General features: G+C 33.5%; 1 protein-coding gene across 1 annotated transcript in view; it reads left to right on the forward strand.

Moving 5' to 3' along the window:
* The window catches only part of LOC123670007 (teneurin-m), a 305,041-nt gene that overhangs the window by 58,885 nt on the left and 223,411 nt on the right, over window positions 1-22,745 (forward strand). The window contains exon 2 of the mRNA XM_045603502.1: window positions 5,092-5,136. Within this exon, the coding sequence (XP_045459458.1) occupies window positions 5,092-5,136 (45 nt within the window). The remainder of the gene's footprint in view (window positions 1-5,091; window positions 5,137-22,745) is intronic.

The raw sequence follows: 22,745 nt of genomic DNA on the forward strand, positions 1-22,745 counted from the left end.
ATTTTAGCAATTGAAAATATATCTGACGCTTTAATGAAATACGTTTTAGCATTAAGAGTTGAACTGAATTTTTCCAACAAATTCTAGCTAGAAATTCTCACCTCTTCATCGTAGAGCTCCACGATTGGCAGTGTATTAGGAGAGGCTTTTGAAACTTTACCCCCCCTCATCCCCACCCTTTTGATAGTTAATTAAACGTCAGTCGGGGAAATATTCGCGTCATTAGGAAAACTCGAGAAGTCGACGCGGCCGGAAGAGACATCGCCCCCTACTTTGAACACTGTCAGTGATTCTCGATTCTTGCATTCAAATTTGCATTAAAAATTTACAATTTAAGGGTACAGATTTTGATTTCCTATTCACACTCAACGTGTATTTAATATTGTAAATTTTATACAGTTTGTTTCTAAGTCTTATTTAAATGTGAGTGTGTAGTTCATAGTAAAATATTATGTGACTAAATTTTATTTTATTTTATGAATGATTGGGAAATGTGCATTATGGAAATTACCTAAGTTTCGTTATTTACACTTTAAATACAACGATAGAACCATTTCGAAATCTCCGAAATCTTCTAAATGTAATAAAATTTAAGGGTTTAGCTTATTCAAACGCGCTCATCTTTAGACTTTACTAGTGAGAATTAAAAAATTTTATTTGCTAAAATAGTATTTATTTTGTTTCTTGTAGGTTTAGAAAAAAAAAAAACAATATAACTTGCTCTCTATTTAAACACAACAAAAATATTATTATTACTTCATTAAAAATCATTGAAATATTTTCCAAACATTCGAGTTAGTAGCATTCCATAGCACGTCGGTCTTTGACAGCGCGAATACTTAATTGAAATATGAATATTGTATCTTCAAAATATTATCTTTTACCAATAGATTGTCAAACTGAGTCTTATCGTTCATGGTATTCAATGTAAGACCTCTAAAGATAGTCGAATTTGTGTACCACTTTTACCATTTCTATAGAAATCTCTGAATTGTATCTATTTTACAAAATGTAATTTAATATTATTAACTAAAAAGGTTCGGTGAATGTAATTTCATTTCAAGGGAGTAAGCCTCGTGCCATTTCGATTGTTTTTCGTTTGTTAAAATTACTTTTTGTTAATTAATAATCAAAACGCCGATGTTTGAATTAATGCTTTTTCCAATCAGCGTTTCTTTCAATAAAGTAGGTAATTGATACGAATGATTGCTCATTATATCAATCGGATTTAAATTATGAGAATATAAATAGGCAGAAAAATATATTATTTTGGTCACGAATATTCATTATACAAGTAACACTGTATATACCTAATTGCTCTTTTAATTTTGATTTTTTTTTTCTTTACATATCTGTAAAATTAAAGTATTTTTATAATACATTAAACACAGCAAACGGATGGACAGAGGTAGGGACAACCGAGGGTAAACTACATAGTCTAAAAAAATAGCACGTGTTTATCATGCATACATGCAGGCAAAACCACGATCAAAATCAATTCTTCTAAAAATCCACATCATTATGTACCAGGCTATCAGAAAATATGAGGCGTAAAAAATTTGCTGTTCGTAATAAAAAAAGGAAAGTGATCACATTATTGGCATGCGAGGGGTTTTATCCTGTCTATATATTGTCAACACTCGATATTTCAATGCGCCCGTATCAGGCGCTTCCTCCAAGGTTAAGGAGTATTGTTTCAGTGTATTCCCAGACCATATTCGAGTGGCTTTATCGTCTGCGTCTAATGTTTAGCCTATATAACATCTTTACACATTGTTCTTTTAATTATTATCCATAAAAAATGCCTAAATAAAATGATATAATTATGCCTGGATGTGATACCACTTTTGAAGAGGAAACCAGTGTGTATTAAAATTTCTTTAGTAGGTCGCTGTAATATTTATCAAAGGGTATTCGTTAAAATCGAATTAAATTGCTTCGAAAAAACTTATTTTTAACCGACTTCAAAAAAGGAGGAGGTTTCTCAATTCCACCGTATATATATATTTATGTATCTTCGTTGATAACTTCGTTGTTGATAAAGCGATTTTATATTTTTTTGTTGGAAAGGAATGAAGCGATTTTTATATTTTTGGTATCATGATAAAGAAACCAGGATCTGATGATGGCATCCCAGAGAAATCAAGCGAAACCCTCGAAATTTAAGATTAGTGCGTTGGTAATTTTTTTTTTTCGTCTACTTACGTTGTATTACTTGTCGATGTAATTGAAGTCAGTTTTTTTCGTTTGCTAGCAAACACAATTATTGTACCTTATTTCCGTACAAAATAAGTACCCTCAAAAATCATATAATACTTCTAAATTTAAAATTCATTATTTTATATTATGATTCCTAAACACCAAAAAAATATTACATATTTCTGTAAAGTAAAGCTCAATAACCTCTAAGAACATTCAGTGTTCATACAAATCCACAATATGTCTACAATTTTTCTTCGCTATCCCTGAAACTATTTGCCGCTTCTTCATTTCGTTGATAACACGTATCGGCCCTGAGAGCCTCCAGTCCCTAGATATATTATCCGAGCTTACCACTTGATGTCATAAAGTTTTGGAAATACTATGTTCTACTATGAGTTCGTGTCATAATACGCCTTTGTTGTTCATACTAGTATACATGAGAGGTTATGATGATGGTTATTAACTTTCATAACCAGTTTGTAATTTAAAATTTCTTTTCTTTATCTGTTTCAGCCTAAGGTGATCTATAGCCTAAGGTAACTAGTAGAGTTATTTGAACTGGCAAATTTACACCAGCTCAAATTAAGAACGAAGATGTGAGTTTATTAACGCCTCTTAACATAATGTCTAACGCATTTTAACGTTCTCAATAAAGGAAAAGATATCACCTTAATTTACGAAGAAAACGTAAATTTCATTCATAAATTACAAAACAACATACTTCCAATGTAATGATCTCAAATAAGATGATACAGCGCGAAAACTTTGCCCGTGTAGATTTTCCTTAAAAACTCGAACTCAGCCCTGCGACGGCCGACGTAACGTAGGCAAAAATAAAGGGCCGAAATTAAATTCCTTTAAGGCCATAAAATATAGAGTTACGTCATTATGAACGATGAGAATTTTCGCCTTTTAACGCTTAACGCACAGGGTTTTTTATCCACGATTTCAGAGAAATATTTTTGGACAAGTGTCAATTTGACGGTCCCTTTTTGTAATGAGATCGTCGTAGCCGAAATGTGTTTAAATGTTGATTTTTGACCGAATTTTCAATAGATATGATACGGCATGAAATTTTCGTTATTTCGGAGTATTAAAGATTTCCTTTGAAAAGTTATATGGAAACTATGATATCGAATTTTCTGATATGTAAATATTAATATCGTCAGAAATTATAAGAGTACGTGACAGTTGCAGTGTAAAGTAATAATTTATGTCTGTTTTGTAGTTTTTATTTTGTTTGCAAATTATATCTCAAAATCAGCTAATTTTCACTACTCGACCAACCCATCTTCTCCTTAAGAAAATAGTTGGAGCTTAGACCGATATACCTCTCTACTTCTACGAGATACGCATTTTTCCCTAACCGATATTCTAAAAATATTGCTAAAAAAATAAATGCTCAAATGGCTAAATAAGGGTTTGAATCTTAAATAAAAGCCCTCTATAGAGAAACGGATACGTCACGTGATAAAGTCTGGCTTGAACACTTTCGGTGTGAAACCCTAAAAACACCACCATATAAAAATGTATCCTTAAAAACCATAAATTGTTTCATTAATTGAACCCCTATCCCCTTTCTTTATATTCTTGTACGCGAGCGAGCTTAGTATGAAAAGAGAAAAAGAACAATTTATTACTTGAGCTCCCTCATGTGACGGTTGTAGTATTTCTAACAGCAATATTAATAAGAAATATTAAATAACTTCAAGCATAGATTTCATAGAAAACAAAAATGACTCTTATGTTATAAGATAAAAGATTTAAAATCAATTGTACAGATTATATCTAAGGCGTGAACTCGTCCGCACCCCTCGGTATACGGAAGACACCATTACTCCATTTTAAAGAGTTCAAGATTCAAATCTAATGCCGCGTGACGATCGTATGCGATACGCCGTGACGATAGCAAAGGAATTTTGACGATGAACAACATTTGAGCTGATGTCAACCTTAAAGCTAAACCAAAAAGTACAAAATTGCTTGAATCTTTTAACACATGTTCTCACGGCAAGTTGCCGTGACTTAATAAGAAAATTCGAACTGTCAAAATAGGTTCACAGCATTTTAAAACGTAGCAAGATGACAATAAAGGCGATATGTTTTTATACATTAAGCGTTTGAACTGACTTACAGGACCTCCTTGTTTTAAATCACTAGTTTATTCTTCTTTGAATTTTTTTTTAAATATTTTCGACAAATTTTAGCATTAAGTAGTTATAAGTTTCATGATTGTGCTCAATTAGTGTCGTGAAAGTAAATTATAAAATCTGAAAGTAGATCAAAGTGTTTAGTAAAGTTAATATAACTTTCGAAACTAATTTCATCTTCTCGTTATACTAAAATTTCGAACCTATTTCAAACTGTCAAAACTGATATTTTATTTAGTGTGAGATTCTGTAAACTTCTGAAGATAATAGAGATACTCAGAGGGTTACAGGTTTCATTTATTTCCAAAGTGGAAGTTAAAGGTTAATTCGCAAATATATCCCATTGCTTCTTGGATAGACGTGTCTCAGCATTCCTTCCTAATCATAAAGGCTTTACGAAACACAGCTGACCATTAGGTCAAGTTAAGTGATTACACTTAGGTCTTGCGGTCGAAAGCCTAAGTTGATAAATGACAATGTTATATTTGCGGGTCAAGCTTCAACCTTAAAATAAAATATATATTCTTGAACAAACTCATCATCATATTGTACCAAAATTGATTTTAATTAAAGTATCATAGGTAGGAACTTAGTTTTTTGTGTTTGAATTTAGCATACCATTAGCAGTAGATTTACAAGTTACATCAAAAGAAAGAGAGCTAAGATTACTCTTTCCAACATAGAAATTTCCCTTCATTTTATTTATTTTATATTAATAAACATTTTTTTTTGCTTTCAGGTGAGTCACAGCAACATGGAGAAGACTGCGGTTATAGTTATATAAGTAAGTGAACAATCTGTGATTTATTAATTTATAGAACAGTTAAATATCGTAAAAACTTTGCGGGCTGAATATCTTTTGGAAAACCTAAAGATTTCGTCCAGTAAATTTTGTAGTATTTTGAAAATTCACAATTTAGTACGCTATGTTGTACTAATGTGAACAAAATTTATAACATAGTTGATATTAATATTAGTAACACAACATAAAAACAACAGATACAATAAAAAGAAAGAAAATAAATGAAATTACACCAAATTTGCATATTTCTCCTACTTTGTAAAAAAAAATACATCCATAAATACTATTTTATGTGCCCTAAAACACACAGCGTTGTATGAGAAAGCAGTACGTGAATTTCTCTCTTTACTTACCAGAATCCAGTGTTGTTTTGCCTTTCTACAACCACCAGAGGTTACTATAAACTATCGCGTGCTTGGCAGCTGTCATCTATTATACCTCATATCGTCTTCACGCACTGGCACCAGCAAGAACCTAGCTCCAACGCTGTGTGCTTTATTCAACAGATAATAATTGTTTTGGTGAAATGCAAAACCTTATAATATTTATTTATATCCGAAATCTGATATCTTATCAAAATGGAATAATCTGCGATAAATTCGAAATGCAGACGAATTCCACACATATTGTTTTTTTTATCGTTTAAAAAAAATATATCTTGAATAACGTATATAGGGATAAAAGATTCAATTATTTTAAAATCCGCTTCGTCCAGTGCAAAAAAAAAAACGAAACACCAATCGTTGAAAACGATTTAAAAAAGTCGGAACTACCGTTGAGCAACTATAATCACCACTACAATTAAAAATCCGCTGGATAGGATTGCACTCAAACAAACTCGGCAAGGATAACTTGGTCCAATAATAAGATTTCAGCTTACTAGAATTCACGTTTGAAAATATTCCAGGATTTACCTACTTTGATTATACCGTAGCGTAAAAACGGACGAACATCTCCGACGCCGCTAATTCAATTAATAAACTTCTCTTCGGTAAACTATCGAATTGAACCGTGAAGAAAATATGGTTGAGGCAATAATTAAAAATTCAATCCTGAAACTTTCTTAGTTTGACTTTTTCAACGTGCACCGTCTAGCGGCGGACGGCGAGTTATTTTTGCGTTGCTTTTTTATCGAAGTTGTTTTAAGGATTATAGTATTAGCGTTATTTTTATTTATTTGGGGATGAAACGAGATTAAAATTATTTGCTTTTTTTGTGCGTTCAATATTTTATCGTTAATTCTCCCCTTTGCAAATTCTATCAGTATTTATGGAAGTACAAAGTATTAATATGAAATGTTCATCAAGAAAATATTTAAATCGTTTCGCAAAAATAATAATTTAGAACTTAATCATTCCATACTTTTTTTCAGAATGACAAAATGTTTGATACTGAAATAATTTTCTTACTTTAGAATCCATTCTAAACCAAAACATCATATTAAATTACGTAGTAATAAAATCTTCTAAATGTCCTGAATTAACCTTGGAATTTAAACCTCTATGTTCAGAAACTGCTTCATTCACGCTAACGTTAGCATTGATATATCCTTATATCTTTAGCTAAAGAAAAATAAGCAGTGCCTTAGCGGCTGAAACTACGTTGAGGGTTCGTCCGCTCGCGCATTTGCAATTCCATTCGCGTCTGTAGCTGTCCGCATTGCGTCTATCTCGCTCACACCTACTATTTTTATATTTGGGTCCTTGTCGACTGCATTCGATTGCAGAAAGCCGATTTTCAGTACGCGACGCTCACATTTGTTTCGACTTTCGAATAGAATAGTGCTGATATTCTATACGACGTATGGATGGGATTGTTGTGAGATTGGCCATTTTCGGGTCGGTTTTTGTTTTAAATAGATTTTATGCGACAAAGACTTGCGCTTCAGTTTACAGATATAGTTATGAGTAAAAGACTATTATTAATAAAACTTAAAGCAATTTCGTTACAATACAGTAGCAATATAGTTGCAATAAACCACTTCAGCCTGTAATATCCCCCTGCTGGGCATGGGCCTCTTTCGCCATGTAGGAGAATGATCAGAGTTTAATCCACCACGCTGCTCCAATGCGGGTTAGCGGATATATTTCCTACTATGAGAAACGATCGCTATCAGGTGTACATGATAACACTCGGAACCGACAGCTTAATGTGCTCTCCGAGGCACGGTGACCGTTGCGCCAAAGCGTCGTCAAAAATTTCGTAATAATAATAATAAAATACTAGCAATATCCGTACGAATTCACTCTAAATAAGTAAAAAAATTACCGACCGTTAATCTTGTTGACATTATTTCAAAATTAAAGTCGTTATATATATAATTTTAATAATTAATTAATTTACAAAAACAAAAACAATAATATTTTTTTTAAATTGTGGATATTTGGGCAATAAGAACTCAAAACTCTTGTATAAAACATGTACTGTACAAATTACATCAAGTTCTTAACAAAAACGATCACTTGTCGGAGGCATTGTAATCGATACAGAAGCCGTTGAATGGATTTTAATGAATAGTGCTAGCTCGTGTACTATATAAACGCATATCATAATGAAAGTATTAAAGATAAAATTGGTGTTCCAAAACAAATTTGACGAAAAATTTTATCAGTTAGAAGTGAAAAGTTTTACCATTCGTATAAGTATTGTAGACATCATTATTGATTATTCATTTTTCATTCCAGTTACTTCCAATCATCGATTGGAGATGATCTGACGGGGGAAGGTACTTTATTATCTTTTCACCCTTAACGCTTCTTTGAAACACAGAAATAACTGCATTCTTTTGATTTTTCGTACATAATTATTGCTTGCCACTATGATAATATACACCCGCAGCTTAATGCACGATAAGGATATTATGTAGTTTGAGAGACAATCCAATATCGTATTTGTTATTACGTATTTATTTATAGTATGTAATATACATTAGTTAATTTTAATGGTAATATAATATATGCCTCAGTATAGCTTCGTTAACATAAAGAATATTTTTCGGAACACTTTTTTGTTCCTGAAAATGTACTCAAATTGTTCGTGGAGCAAATACGTAGCAAATTCTAAGGCGCAAGTTACGAGCACTAACTAGCAAAGGCTGAAACCAACCTCGAGCATCTGTTGCCCAAACCTCACAACTTATAGAACCCCGTTAAGTAAAGATAACTACTAACCCCCTTAAAATATTGCCATAATTATTCCTTTTCCGCCTCTCGAAGGCAAGGATCGCTTTCATAGCGCACCTTCACGAAATATGTTCCTCATAACTCCCAAGAAAAAAATCCGCCGTAATTTAATGCGGCCCGGTAACATAATATGTAAAAATACGCGGCCTCGATGGGCTATACGGCCCGTTTCGGACTATTTCGGTCAATTTCGACCCGCTCCGACCATTAAGGGGGCCATCTTTCGTTCCTTTATCGGTCCGTAGCGTATATATCAGGATATTATTTCACCCACGAAATATTATTTTCCATATCTAATCAGCGCAACAAGAAATATGGCTACGTACGAGTCGTGTTATGCGTTATGATTTTTATCAGAGTCTGCCACTATTTCGCGTGCATACGAGGGTACTACGATCGCTTCCACTGCAAACCCTTTTATTTGTAACGTGTGTACGTGGTATCGTGATATTTGTGGCGTTGCGGTTAAGATAGCGAAATGTCTAGTAACTTTTATTGGCCATTTACTTTAAAATATCTAGCAATTTGTTTTTATCAAAACGTAGCTCATAACAGTTAAAATAAATTTTCCACGTATACGTTTAACTCGTTTCATTCGTAGCTATTGTGTATTGTGTGTTTTGTTAAATTGAATGGTAGAAGATTTAGCCAAGCAAGAGTTCAACTTCTATTTCTAGCCGCAGCCTTTCGAATTTCAAAGAGCTCGACGAAACTCGAAGACAAGCACTCGACGTCCCTCTATATCTACAGCGAGATTTTAATCAAGAAAACCTTCGTCGCGCGCTTAATCAAAAGCGAAACTTAAATAGTTGGCTACGTCATCGAGCTTAGTCAGAACGTTTGTGTTCGCTTTGATTTGATTATGTCGTCAAATTTCTCAGTAATTTCACGGAGTGGTGTCTCTGATGGATGTTCTTTATTCTCGGAAGTAGCGCTGGATGTTCCCGTTCACACGGAAACTTTGAAATCGTTTTTAATACATCTCTCATTCATGTTTCTGTTTCATATACATTATTTCTTTTTTATTTTGCTTTTAATTCATAATATTGGAAATACACTTTCGTGTTTCGTAATTGAATATTTATAAACAAATGTCTTGGTATCAAGTATGTAATTAAAATATACATTTTTAAATCGAAAGACAACTTTACTGGTATACCGACGACGGCTAACGTTAATTATAATTAATTCACCATTGTTACCAAATAAGCTGAAATATAAGGGCGATTTTTAATTTTGAGGCATGTAAGAACTACGCGAGGAGCCGACAGATACGGCATCGATTTTATATTATCGAGTTGTTATACAGAGCGAATCGATTCTATCGCGTTACATTGGTGGACAATGCGGTCGAGCGGCGTCTGTCTGCGGTCGCAAACAATTTTCAACCTTATTTGACGCCCAATTGTGAATTTATAGTAAATAATAAATAATAATAATAATACTTTATTTCAGACTAGATTTTAAGTCCATATTGGGTTAGTACAACAAAACAACGTTTAGAATAAAAAACAAAACAAAATTAAATTAAAAAATCAATAAGTAAAAATAAAATTAAATAAAGTAAAAGTAAAATCAAAAATCAAATAATTCAAAAATTCAAAATCAAAAAATTAAAAAAATTAAATAATTTAAAAATTTAAAAACGAAGCCTTATAAAAATTTATATATATCAAGTCACATTCGACACGTCATAAGCGTATTTAATCAAAGTACTCCTTGACATACATAGCTTAACATATCGGGCTGTGAGAACTCTGAAAATAGTTTCATACAAAAATATTTATGATAATGTATGATGAAATAATTTTTAAATTAAATTAACCACTAACCACACTAACTGTGGGTACAATTACAACATGTGCTTACAAATTCATTATCAGTTACATTATGGGTGTCTAAGTGTGTTAATGAGCTCGATTAAAAGAGGTTTCTATTGGGCATAATTGTCACATACTAATAACAGTTCCATGGCTACCAGCATCAAATAATTATTGCATTTCCGCAAAACCCTATAATTGCTATTAATAAGGCTTTGTATCAAACAGAATGAGCAACTGGACTCGGCCTTTGCGACTAACATATTGCTTTGAATATATAACATTTGAACAATATTATTACTTGTGTGTGACACCATTCCACAAATTATTTGTTCATTTTATTTTGAACTGAACTTGATAAAGAGGTTATTTTTACTGTCACACTTTTCTCTTACTCATAATTTTTGTTGCCAGTTACTTGTCGTTGTCAATTCTTAATATATTTTTATCAGTCAAAATATATCCAATTTATAGAAAAATAATAAATTTGATATATTTTAAACTTAAAGTAAGCATAGTTTTATCAATTTCACTTTCACTTGTTAGAATTGTAAAAAATAGATTCAATTGAAGAGATTTAAGACCGTTTTTTTTACGTTTAGTTTTTATATTTTTGAAAAATACGTACTAAGTGATTGTATTTGTACAACCTTCATACGAAATAACTACAGTACATTTAATGAGTATCTCAGATATACAAAATAGTTTGTAAAATAAGTATATACCTTCATATATTTGTGATTAGACCAAAAGCTTGGACATGGTTATCTTGAAGATGCTAACAAGTACTTAAGTCCAAAGTCCACGTGATAATTAAGGACCAAAATTGATATGATCCTATTGATACGCTTCTTGACCCACACATGGCATCCTCAGCATAAATTGACAAACGTTTCACGTTCCACTGACATAACAAATTAAAAGGGTTCAAATGACGTGGGTCTTACAACTGAATATGTATTGTACTGTCACTGGCTATAAATGTGCTAATGTTGGTTAATGGTTATTTTCTTATGGAAAGCTTAACTAAATTCATCATTCATCATTCAGCCTATCACAGTCCACTGCTGGACATAGGCCTCCACAAGTTCACGCCAAAAATGGTCTGTACTCATGTATGTTACCCATAGTCACCACGCTGGGCAGGCGGGCTGGTGACCGCAGGGCTGGCTTTGTCGCACCGAAGACGCTGTTGCCTATCTACGGCCTGTGTATTTCATTGCCAATAGTTGAATGGTTATCCCGCCATCGGTCGGCTTTTTAAGTTCCAAGGTGGTAGTGGAACTGTGTTATTCTTTAGTCGCCTCTTACGACACCCACGGGAAGAGAGGGGGTGGCTATATTTTTCATTGCCGTATCCACACAGCAACTAAATTGTTAAAACTAATCCTTAACACTAAAAAAACTATAATACAATGTACGCCGCTTCTTCCATCTACGGAGTCGAGTGGATAACTATCATCTCAATTTTTCTCCCAAATTTATTTTTTAATTTGTCCATATGGATCCCTAATTTGGTCACCACCGAAAAAGACACCACCACTTACAGAACAAACTTGACCAATAAAACTTAGTGATGCTAGCTCAGATTTTTTACTAATAGCCATTTCACAAATTATCTTCCCGTTAGACCAATATATATGTATATGTAACAAAAAGGTAATGTAAATAAGTCATAAATTGTCAATAATAGGGAAGAACTCCGTTCTAATAGTTGTCTTTCGTTGAACCGTGAATTTATAGTGTAAGTTTGTGATCGAAAAACTTTGTAATCCTGTCCCGGAAAGACATTCCTCTGGGTACGATTTTTCTAACGTTGAAAAGTATAAGATCGTATTATTACTGTCCTAAATAAAGATGTAAGAGTTTTATGACGTTGTAGTACTTTTCTATCTGAAATAGTTAACTCACTACTTAACTTAGTTTTCAAATAATTTGTCAAGTATTTCGTTCTCTGTATTTTGCGTTCGAATTTTATTAAAAATAACCAATTTTTAAGAACAAATCTCAGCGACTATAAATAGAAGTTATTAAAAAATAAAACACTTAAAACATATTTAAAAATACTAGTGGTCACCCAGTGGTCGAAATTCGGCCATAACTAATTTAAATATAAGTTTGAACATTATTAGTCTGTTGTCAAAGTCTATACTTCTATAATAATAAACGAAAGAGTATATATGCGTGTGTGTGTGTCAAATACACTGTAGTGTGTGTAGTGTCTTTTTTATTGATTTAATGTATTTTTTATGCATAATTTGAAAACAATATTAGCATTCTGCACTCCTTCTCTATACAAATTATAAGTGTGCGAAATTTCATACTCCTGTCCGTTCACGCAATTTTTGTAAAAGAGGGTACAACATTTTTGCTTCACGTATTAATATTTAAATACTCGTATTTAAATTTTTATAAATATCATGTAGGTGTCATAATTACACACACACACTCACTTCAGCCTATCGCAGTCCACTGCTGGACATAGGCCTCCCCAAGTTCGCGCCACACATCCCGGTCTTCCGCAATCCTCATCCAGCCTACACCGGCAATCTTACGTAGATCGTCAGTCCAACGGGCCGGAGGACGTCCCAAACTGCGTTTGCCAAGACGCGGTCTTATAATAATTAATCACATAATATAGTCATAATTACAGCACATAATAATCCTACATTTAACCCTATGGCTTTATTATATTATTCTACTGCATAATTTAAGCACATAATAATCCTACATTTAACCCTATCGCTTTGCATCCTACTAGTTGACCGTTTGTTTTTATTACAGACCAGTAACTAACTTGAAAATTGCAGAAAACATATAATTACTGCTTAATATAAAATCAGAGCTTTAACCGTTAGTCTATAATTAAATGTGGTCCAGAAAATAAGTTAGAAAAATAAACTTAAGTTAAAAAATAAAAATGGAGAACGGTGCGAACGTTTATTTTCTCGAACCTTCCGTACGTGGATGCTCATAATACCGAGAATTTTATGGATTTTAAATATTTTGCTCTATACATATTGAGCAAACTAACTTGATAACAATTTCTATAGAACTTTTCTGATATTGTTTTAAGACTTAGAATTATCTACCGAAGCATTTGAATAACTAGTAATTCAATTATTTGTAAGTAAATTGAGTAAGTTAGTCAATTGCTTTTCATTACTAAAAAAAATCTATTTTCTTGGTAATGTATATTGTGTATATATTACATCATTTTTTTAAAATAGTTTTACAATATATATATTTAACAAGAAAAGGAATATCTAACAAATGTCCTACAACTGGATTAATCTTATACATCACAGTAAAATTTTAAGAAACTTGAAATAAATATTCGATATTAATAGCTCGAAAAATCGTCAATTGGCTAACGTCTAATGCCTAAGGCCATGTCAAATGGTTTTATAAAGATACTAGCTGACCCAAACGTTGTTTTGCCATGTTATAAAACCCCTTAATCCCCCCCCCCACTCCCCTTATAACTTAGGGGTCTGGAAAATAGATGTTGGTCGATTCTCAGACCTACCCAATATGTACACAAAATTTCATGAGAATCGGTCAAGCCGTTTCGGAGGAGTTTAACTACAAACACCGCGACACGAGAATTTTATATATTAGAGTGCGATAAATCGTCACTGCCTGTTATTTCGGTTTTTGCGATAATTAATGTCGTTAGACATTAATATATATTCTTTATTGCACTTATAAAAAAAAAAGTAAAAATAATATTATATTTACAAAGAAAGTTGGCAAGGGCGAACTTTTCTGTATAAGAGATCTCTACCAGTCTACCCATGGTGGTGAGGATTGACGCTACCACAGTAGTGCAAGAGTGATTAATAATGATTATAAATCTATAAACTTTTTAAAAATAATAATATAAAATACATGTATACTTGATTACTACCACACTTACATGAACATGTATACAAATAAATACATACATACATAAAATTATGACCTTAATAAGTATTAAGCTTTGCATTTTTGACATACTGATGTTATATAAAATTTTACCACATTTACGTTAAATTTTTAATTACGTCATCAGCTTCATATCAGAAAACAATTTTACTGTTTATATTCATAGTATTTTGTGCCGTGCACGTATGCAGTAACACTAACAAAATACATATTGTTACGATTTACAATAATTGTTAGACAAAGGTGAACATCGCGAAAATATTGTTCTACGCTAAACTTTAAAATCGACTCCAAACTAAGGTAATAAGGTTTCAATAAATAACGCTCCCAGTTTCGACGTCGAGCTCCATAATACAAGAACAGAAGAGACGGCGAAATGAATAAGACCGTCAAGCTAGTTAAGACTTTATAGTGAACAACTTAAAGACTTTTTTCGGTTGAAACAGATAGGAACAGAATAATCTTGTTTGGCAGTCATTTTTGACCAATTTCCCCTGGTATCGAAAAATATTTTATAGAGGCCGACGTCACAAAGTCGCATCAAACCTTTGTGCGTTCCTGTTTTGTTCCTTTCTATTTGTTTTAAATTTCCACTATCGGCTTGAATCTATCGTTTAGTGTTCCCAGGAAATGTTTTACACTGTAACTCGTTGTGTGTTCCGTTATTATATCGAGCTTAACTCGATCGTAACTTGATGCAATACAGCCTTTGTTAGTCTTGAATACTGTAACTTTTTAAATTTGACTAGCCCTTTGGCGCTGTTTGTAGTGGACTTGGTTCCTTCAGTCTAGGTATAATATTTGCATTTATATATCTGTATATGTATTATTTGTATGTATATTTATCAAACAAATAAAATATTTAGGTCGGTCGGCTAGTACCCGTAATACAAGCATTGAGTTGCACACCATTGGAACGGGTGACCTAGGATATATATTTTTAACCGACTTCAAAAAAGGAGGACGTTACTCAATTCGACCGTAAATATATTTTATATGTATGTTCGGGGATACAGGAGGATTCGGGGCCTCTCTTCCCGTGGGTGTCGTAAGAGGCGACTAAGGGATAACAAGGTTCCACAACCATCTTGGAACTTAAGAAGCCGACCGATGGCGGGATAACCATCCAACTGCTGGCTTTGAAATACACAGGCCGAAGACGGGCAACAGCGTCTTTGGTGCGACAAAGCCAGTACTGCGGTCACCAACCCGCCTGCCCAGCGTGGTGACTATGGGCAAAACACATGAGTTCACGTTATTTTTGACGTAAACTTGTGGAGGCCTATGTCCAGCAGTTGACTGTATAGGCTGTAATGATGATAATGATGATGTTCGGGGATAACTTCGTCGTTTATGAACCGATTTTGATAATTTTTTTTTTTTTTTTTTTGTTGGAAAGGAGATATGCCAAGTGTGGTACCATAATAAGGAAACCAGTATCTGATGATGGAACCCCAGATAAATCGAGGGGAACCCTCGAAAATAGTAGTGAGTTGTATTACTTTACGTTGTATTACTTATAGATGTAATTGAAGTCGGTTTTTTTTCGTTTGCGAGCAAACACAATTATATTTCATTTTGTTTATTTGATGGCGCAGCCGTTGCAGCTTCGATCTCCGTTCATGACAATCATATGTATTGTACCTATAAATATTTGCCGTATTTTGGGGGTTTGTACTTGTTGTGTTGTGCGTTACCTAACCCCCGACACAGGAGATATTTCTACCGAAAGCCGTCGAGTGCGTCGTTTATTTATTGATTTAATTTTTTAGCAAACAATTATTTTATAACGACGTACTCGTATTACAAAAAAAAAACATAATGCATCATAATGGAAAATCACAGCAAATGTGTGATGTAATAAAAAAATTAAAGGTCATAATTCCATATGTTTGATGAAGTCTGGGCGTTCGTTGTCTTGTGTATGTGTCCAGACCTCAGAGACAGGACTGAAAAAATGTTGTAATTATAAACGACAATCCAAATACCCTCCATTTGGTCTGAGGTATATCATTAATCATTGTTAATGAAAGCTATCAATCAATTTTATAAGTAAAAGTAGTTACGCATGGCGAGACATATGAATAGTTTGTAAACGCATAGAAATTGATCATTCATTTTTATGAGCTTATTTAATATAAAGACCTATAATGTAATCATTTTTTGGCTATTTTTTGCCTCGGATAAATTATACAGATTTTAATATAAATATTTTGAGTTTTATTGAACTCCTCTAAAACGTTTCGATTTTTTTTTTGTGTATATTCGTCGGTCTGAGGCTATTTATCATACCTCTAGGTGACAAAGATATTCCTGTCTACTTGGCAGAACAGCGCTTGCTGGATTAGCAAGTAAATATTGTATCTAATAATATTACTCTGTTCAATTTTATTACAGCAGATGAATTATGAAACATTAGAAAAAAAGCTTTTAATAATTATTTAAAAAATTATAATAGAAAAAAATTCTTTCGCATTCAAATTCGTTTCAATTTAAATATTTTCATACATTGTACGCCCAAATCACAGAGCACATGTGAACAACCGATCACAAACAAAACATCCATCAAATAAGCAATTTAAATCTGTCATCGCGGCAATAAAGATGGCGGCGGGTAATTTGAAATAGGAACGGGGGTAACGGCTCCCCGGCCGGTCGTTAGATGGCGATGACGTCACACTTCTTGGCATTTTAATACCTATCTCTACTGTGTATACTGTAAGTACTTTCATGTGATATCGTGAAATTTGTAAACGTTACAAAATTTATACAGGATTTACGATTAGTTTCCGGGTTTGAACAAGTCTAGTTTCCTATGATAGTGAGACTATCCGCGGAACGAAAGTAACCGATATAGCCAACAGTTACCAATTTGAAGTGGCAGTGGGCTGGTCACCTGTGTCGGAGGACCTTTGGCCGTAGGAGCAGTCATGTCCTGGAGCGGAGACCGCGTCTTGGCAAACGTGTGGGATGTTCTCTAGCCCGCTGGACCGACGATTTACGTAAGATTGCCGGTGTAGACTAGATGAGGATTGCGAAAAACCGGGATGTCTGACGCGAACTTGGGGAGGGCTATGTCCAGCAATGAACTATCCTATATATGGTACTATTGCAGAGGCTGAACTAAACTGAACTGAGATTCTTATACAATTCATTATCTTCATAAACTACTTAATTTTTTTTTTTGCAATAAATATTTAGCAATAGATATAGCTCAAGAATAGGAATTAATGCGGAATAATTGTGTTTGATCGCAAAAGAAAAAAATCAACTTCAATTTACACCCAAAAGTAATCAATGAAATACCTATAACTAGGAATAACTCAAAAAAACTTGGCAGGTCTCGATTAAATCATCAAAATTAGTACACCCAGGATAAAGTAATGAGGTAACACAAATAAAAAAATACAATCGAATTGAGAACATCTCTCTTTTTTTAAGTCGGCTAAAAACCTAAAATATTTGTCACTTATGTTATTGGCAGGCAATACACCTGGACCTTAAGGTAGCAATGGATATATATATATATATAAGAATTGACTCTGCGGCCCCTAACCTACCCTCTACTAATGACAGGAGGGCTTGTTCATTTTTTATCCAAAGAATCGGAATGGCGATTCAATGGTGAAATGCTGTCAACATTGGCACCATTAATTTGACTGATAGATATAATTAATTCTATTATAAATAAATAATTAGATTTTTAGTTTTTAAATGTAACTGTGTATTATACTGTAAAATAAATTAAATTAAATATAAAACTTTTAACAAGAAACAAACAATATTTTATACGACAAAACAATCTTAAATTGTTTTCATACGAGAGTGTTAGAGCATCCAATAAACATAAAAAAGTGAATTCAAGTGTTTGGTCACAAAAAATATGTAAATAGGTCGGTAAAGCGAGCTACAATATTGTTAAATGATGGAGAGTCTTCGAGTACACATGTCAAAACTATCAATCGACTCAAAGAGCACATCTACAACGTTTTACTTATTGATAGAGACACTATCATGTAAATTAACTTAGAACGATGGATTGTGGAAGTGCTTTGTGAGAATGGATGTTGTGTCATAGTTTTTATTTAACGGTGTATTTTTAGTGGTGGAAGAGTTTTTTAAATGGGATAAATTTAGCGTGCTTTAAATACAAATGAGTCTAATATCTATATTAAAACTCTTATTTAAACCTTGGTTTTATTACATTAAAATGTACTTTCAAGATAAAAATTATCTAAATGTATCAATATTTATCATGGAAGGGACCCAGTGGAAAAAGGAACAGAGGAAGACCTAAAGATCGATGGGTCGATGAAATTAAAAACATAGCCGGCGAAGATTGGATGACGAAGGCGGCCAATCGAAAAATATGGAAACAGTTGGAGGAGACCTTTATCCAGAGAGGAGCTATGCCCTAAACACACCTTTTTGTCTTTTTTGTATATTTTACTTGAACCCAATGTAATGTATATGGAAATAAAAAAGGCTTTATTATTATTATTACTATCAATATTTACCATTAAAAAGCAACAACTCACAGTTCTCATAAATTGATATATCATAACTTATTATGAAACTGTCCACAAATAAAATATCAAGAACTAAATTTGATGTCAATTCTAAAATCAAAGTTCTGTGCGTTCAAATGTAACGCACTCAAGTTTAGTTGTTTTGTTGTATCGAGTGGTTGTAAACACATGGACGTCTATTTCTGTTGTATAGAGACGTAAAGATAACTTTACTGCTCACACATTCCGTTCACCGATTTATTGTATCTAAGACAAAACTTTTTTAAAAAGCTCTATCGCTCCCTTTCATGCGTTCGAGTCGTTAAAATAAAAATAAAATCGTCTTTCTTAGTTCTAACGGAGTATTTTAAAGATATACATGTATGCGTGGATATTGTAATGAAATGAAAACATTTATTTCGTCATAAGGCGATACACACACTTAACGAAAGTCAAAAACAATATCATTAACAAAAAAAAAATAAACACATCTTAAACATTAAGTACAATGTAATGAACAAATTTATGTGATGTACTAATACCCATACCATACTGTACTCAGTGTTATAAGCATCCTTCATCTTAGTCAAAATAATAATATTATGATTGGAAATCAAAGCTGATATCTGTGTAATGTTTACACTGCACTAATAACGCTTACGCTCTTCTACAAATATCAGTCAATCAGACAGTCAGCTTAGCCTATGGCAGTCCACTGCTGGATAGGCCTCCCCAAGTTCGCGCCAAACATCCGGGTTTTCCGCAATCCTCATCCAGCCTACACCGGCAATCTTACGCAGGTCGTCGGTCCAACGGGCCGGAGGACGTCCCACACTGCTTTTGCCAAGACGCGGTCTCCCCTCTAGGCCCTGTCTGCTCCAACGACCATCGGTCCTGCGGCACAGATGGCCAGCCCACTGCCACTACAACTTGCTAATTCTGTGGGCTATGTCGGTTACTTTCGTTCTCTCGCGGATAGTCTCATTTCTAATCCTATCTTTGAGAAAGACCCCAACCTACAAATATATATACACAAATTAATGTCAATTAATATAAAAAATAAAGTCCTTTTAAGTCCACAATTTTTAAAAGTTTACATTAAGTTCATGCTTATTTATTACACTATTACAATAACCAACGTCCACAAAAGTGAAGTTATGGGTTCGACGTACATTTCTTCTCGGTGGTACGTACTATCAAAGTTATCTCACCACCGACGTAGTTATGATATTGACTCTAGAATATCCTCATTATGATACCATGATTTTATGGCAGCCATTATTTATCGCTTTTTATGGGACCAAAATGTTTGGGTTCATTCTGAGATATTATGGATAAGGTTATATTGCGTCTGATACGGGGACAATGGGATGGGAAACGGGAACATCTCTTATTTTATTTAGTAAATATTTTAGTTCGTATCTTTGCTTTGAGGCTTTATGTAAGCTCGGTCCAGATTTGTTGGAGATATGTTCGCTAGCATTAAATGGTTTTATCTAAATGAATACATGTACTATGTACAGTGTTATTAAGGCTTAGGAAATGAAATAACTTGTACTCTGACTTGCCCGTTGGCGCAGTTTGTAGTGACCCGGCTTTTTTGTTCCGCGGGTTGCAGGTTCGATTCCCGCCTGAACCTGGGTGTAATATGTGTATTTATATATTCATATATGTATTATTATCTTGTATATTTATCGGAAATAATATTTAGCTAAAACAGTCGGCTGTTACTTGTCACACAAGCATTAAGTTGCTTACCATAGGATTATACGAGTGTTTTTATTAATAGTAACAATCAACTATTACGTGGTAATCATAACACTGGATTGGAGGTTTTGCGTTTTTTCGGTACCAGAGAGCGAAGATTTACGAGCATAAGTAATATTAACTTACATCGGTATAACACAAGAATCCAAATCAACACCAGATGTAATCGATATGGGAAATTAAGTCTAAATAAAAACTATTAAGTTTAAGTATCAAGTAAATTCTAATATATTTAACAAATGCATTTTATAGTAAAATAATGACACACTAATTATTTATTATTTATCTTATATATAAAATTCTCGTGTCACAATGTTAACATACTCTTCCGAAACGGCTGGACCGATTTTTATGAAATTATGTGTGAATATCGGGTAGATCTGAGAATCGGCCAACATCTATTTTTCATACCCATAAATTACAAGGGGGGGAGATTAAGGGGTTAATATCATATACGGCAAAACAACCTTTTTTTAAATTAGTAACAACTAATATAAAAGTATGCTGTGTGGTTACGGCATCAAAAATATAGCCACCCCCTCTCTTCCGGTGTGTGTCGTAAGAGGCGACTAAGAGATAACACAGTTCCACTACCACCTTGGAACTTATAAATCCGACCGATGGCGGGATAACCATCCAACTGCTAGCTTTGAAATACACAGGCTGAAGACGGACAGCAGCGTCTTCGGTGAGACAAAGCCAGCCCTGCGGTCACCAACCCGCCTGCCCAGCGTGGTGACTATGGGCAAAACACATGAGTTCACGCCATTTTTGGCGTGAACTTGTACAGGCCTATGTCCAGTGGTGGACTGCGCAAGGCTGCTGTGATGAATATTAAAGTACTTGCTGACCACGCAACGGCACAAGCGGCAAATAAATCACAAGCTGCTGCTTGTGATCAATATGAATGACAATGTCAAATTTCCAACGAAAATCTTTATACTGTAACACAATGTCAATTAATTATACCTAAAAACTCGTTCGTATCCAGAACATAAATACGTGAAACATTTCGGCCTACGTCACAATACTTTGGGACATGAAATGCGGCCGCGGACCGCATCCGATGATTAATTGACCAGATCTGACCCAACAATTACTTCAATTATTTACCTCCGGTTACTCTGATATTCGAAGTCTCCTTTAATTTTAATTATAAACATATCGAATTTACCGATTCGGTAATTATCTACGTGTTTCAGGAAACTTCTAGAGATTTTTTGAATCTTTTCTGATACATTTCTTTTTTTAATTTTTGGCCTTACTTTACTTGAGTTTATATTATAAACATGTGTTCTAACAATATCTCGCGATATTTAGGTAAAAACTAAGTTTGTTTTAATCGATTTGTTAACATAAATATTTACTGATCAGCTGTTACAAGTCATAAATTATTAAAGTCATAAAATAAATAATCAAAATTAAGTTTATTTAAATAGACTTCAAGGGCACTTTTGAATGTTCATTTTACAAATTAAAATTTTAAAGTGATTATTATTTTTAACAGTGTACCCACCACTGATTCGGAATGTAGATTCTGCAGAGAGAATCAGCAAAAAAACTCCGTGGTAACTTTTTGGAAAATATCCCTCTCAACAATACAATCTCTCAACAAAAACAAATATTCTTATTGTACACTAAACCGTACCTACATAAAAAAATAATAGAATAAAATAAAGTATACTCAGGTTATCTGTAGACCACATTTCAATGTAGTAACATTACAACAAAAGTAGAATTTTTAACATTAAACGCAGTACTAAACGTCAGTATGGATCTAATTCAATACAAAAAATATTTAGACTACATATTTGTACTACCCTTTGTTAGTTATCTTATTTACAATGTAATTTTATGCCACAATTCCAAATACACACAATCCTGACTAAATTTACATCACAAAGCATCTGATCACTTGATCAAAATGGTTATAACCCGAGTTGCAATTACTCGTCTGAACCACTCAACCATATCAAAATATTTATGGGAAGAATTGGTACTAAAACCGGCCTAGGACATTAGAATTCCACACGTGGAGCCCCGTGTTACTGTAATGCTATATACATATCTAAAGTCCGAACTAAAAAACATTGACACAAAAAAAAGTTTTAATCCGAGTTCATTTAACATTTATTTTTGTTTTTATTTCTTCTTATTAGTTAACGTCTTCAGTGCGACAAGCCAGCCCTGCGGTCACCAACCCGCCTGCCCAGCGTGGTGACTATGGCCAAAACATATGAGTTCACGCCAATTTTGGCACGAACTTGTGAAGGCCTATGTCCAGCAGTGGACTGCGATAGGCTGATGTGTGTGTGTGTGTGTATGTGTGTGTGTTTGTTTGTTTGTTTTTATTTAAGACGATATTTACGTATAAGAATTGACTGATA

This window comes from Melitaea cinxia, chromosome 4 (assembly GCF_905220565.1).
Source record: "Melitaea cinxia chromosome 4, ilMelCinx1.1, whole genome shotgun sequence".
NCBI lineage: Eukaryota > Metazoa > Arthropoda > Insecta > Lepidoptera > Nymphalidae > Melitaea > Melitaea cinxia.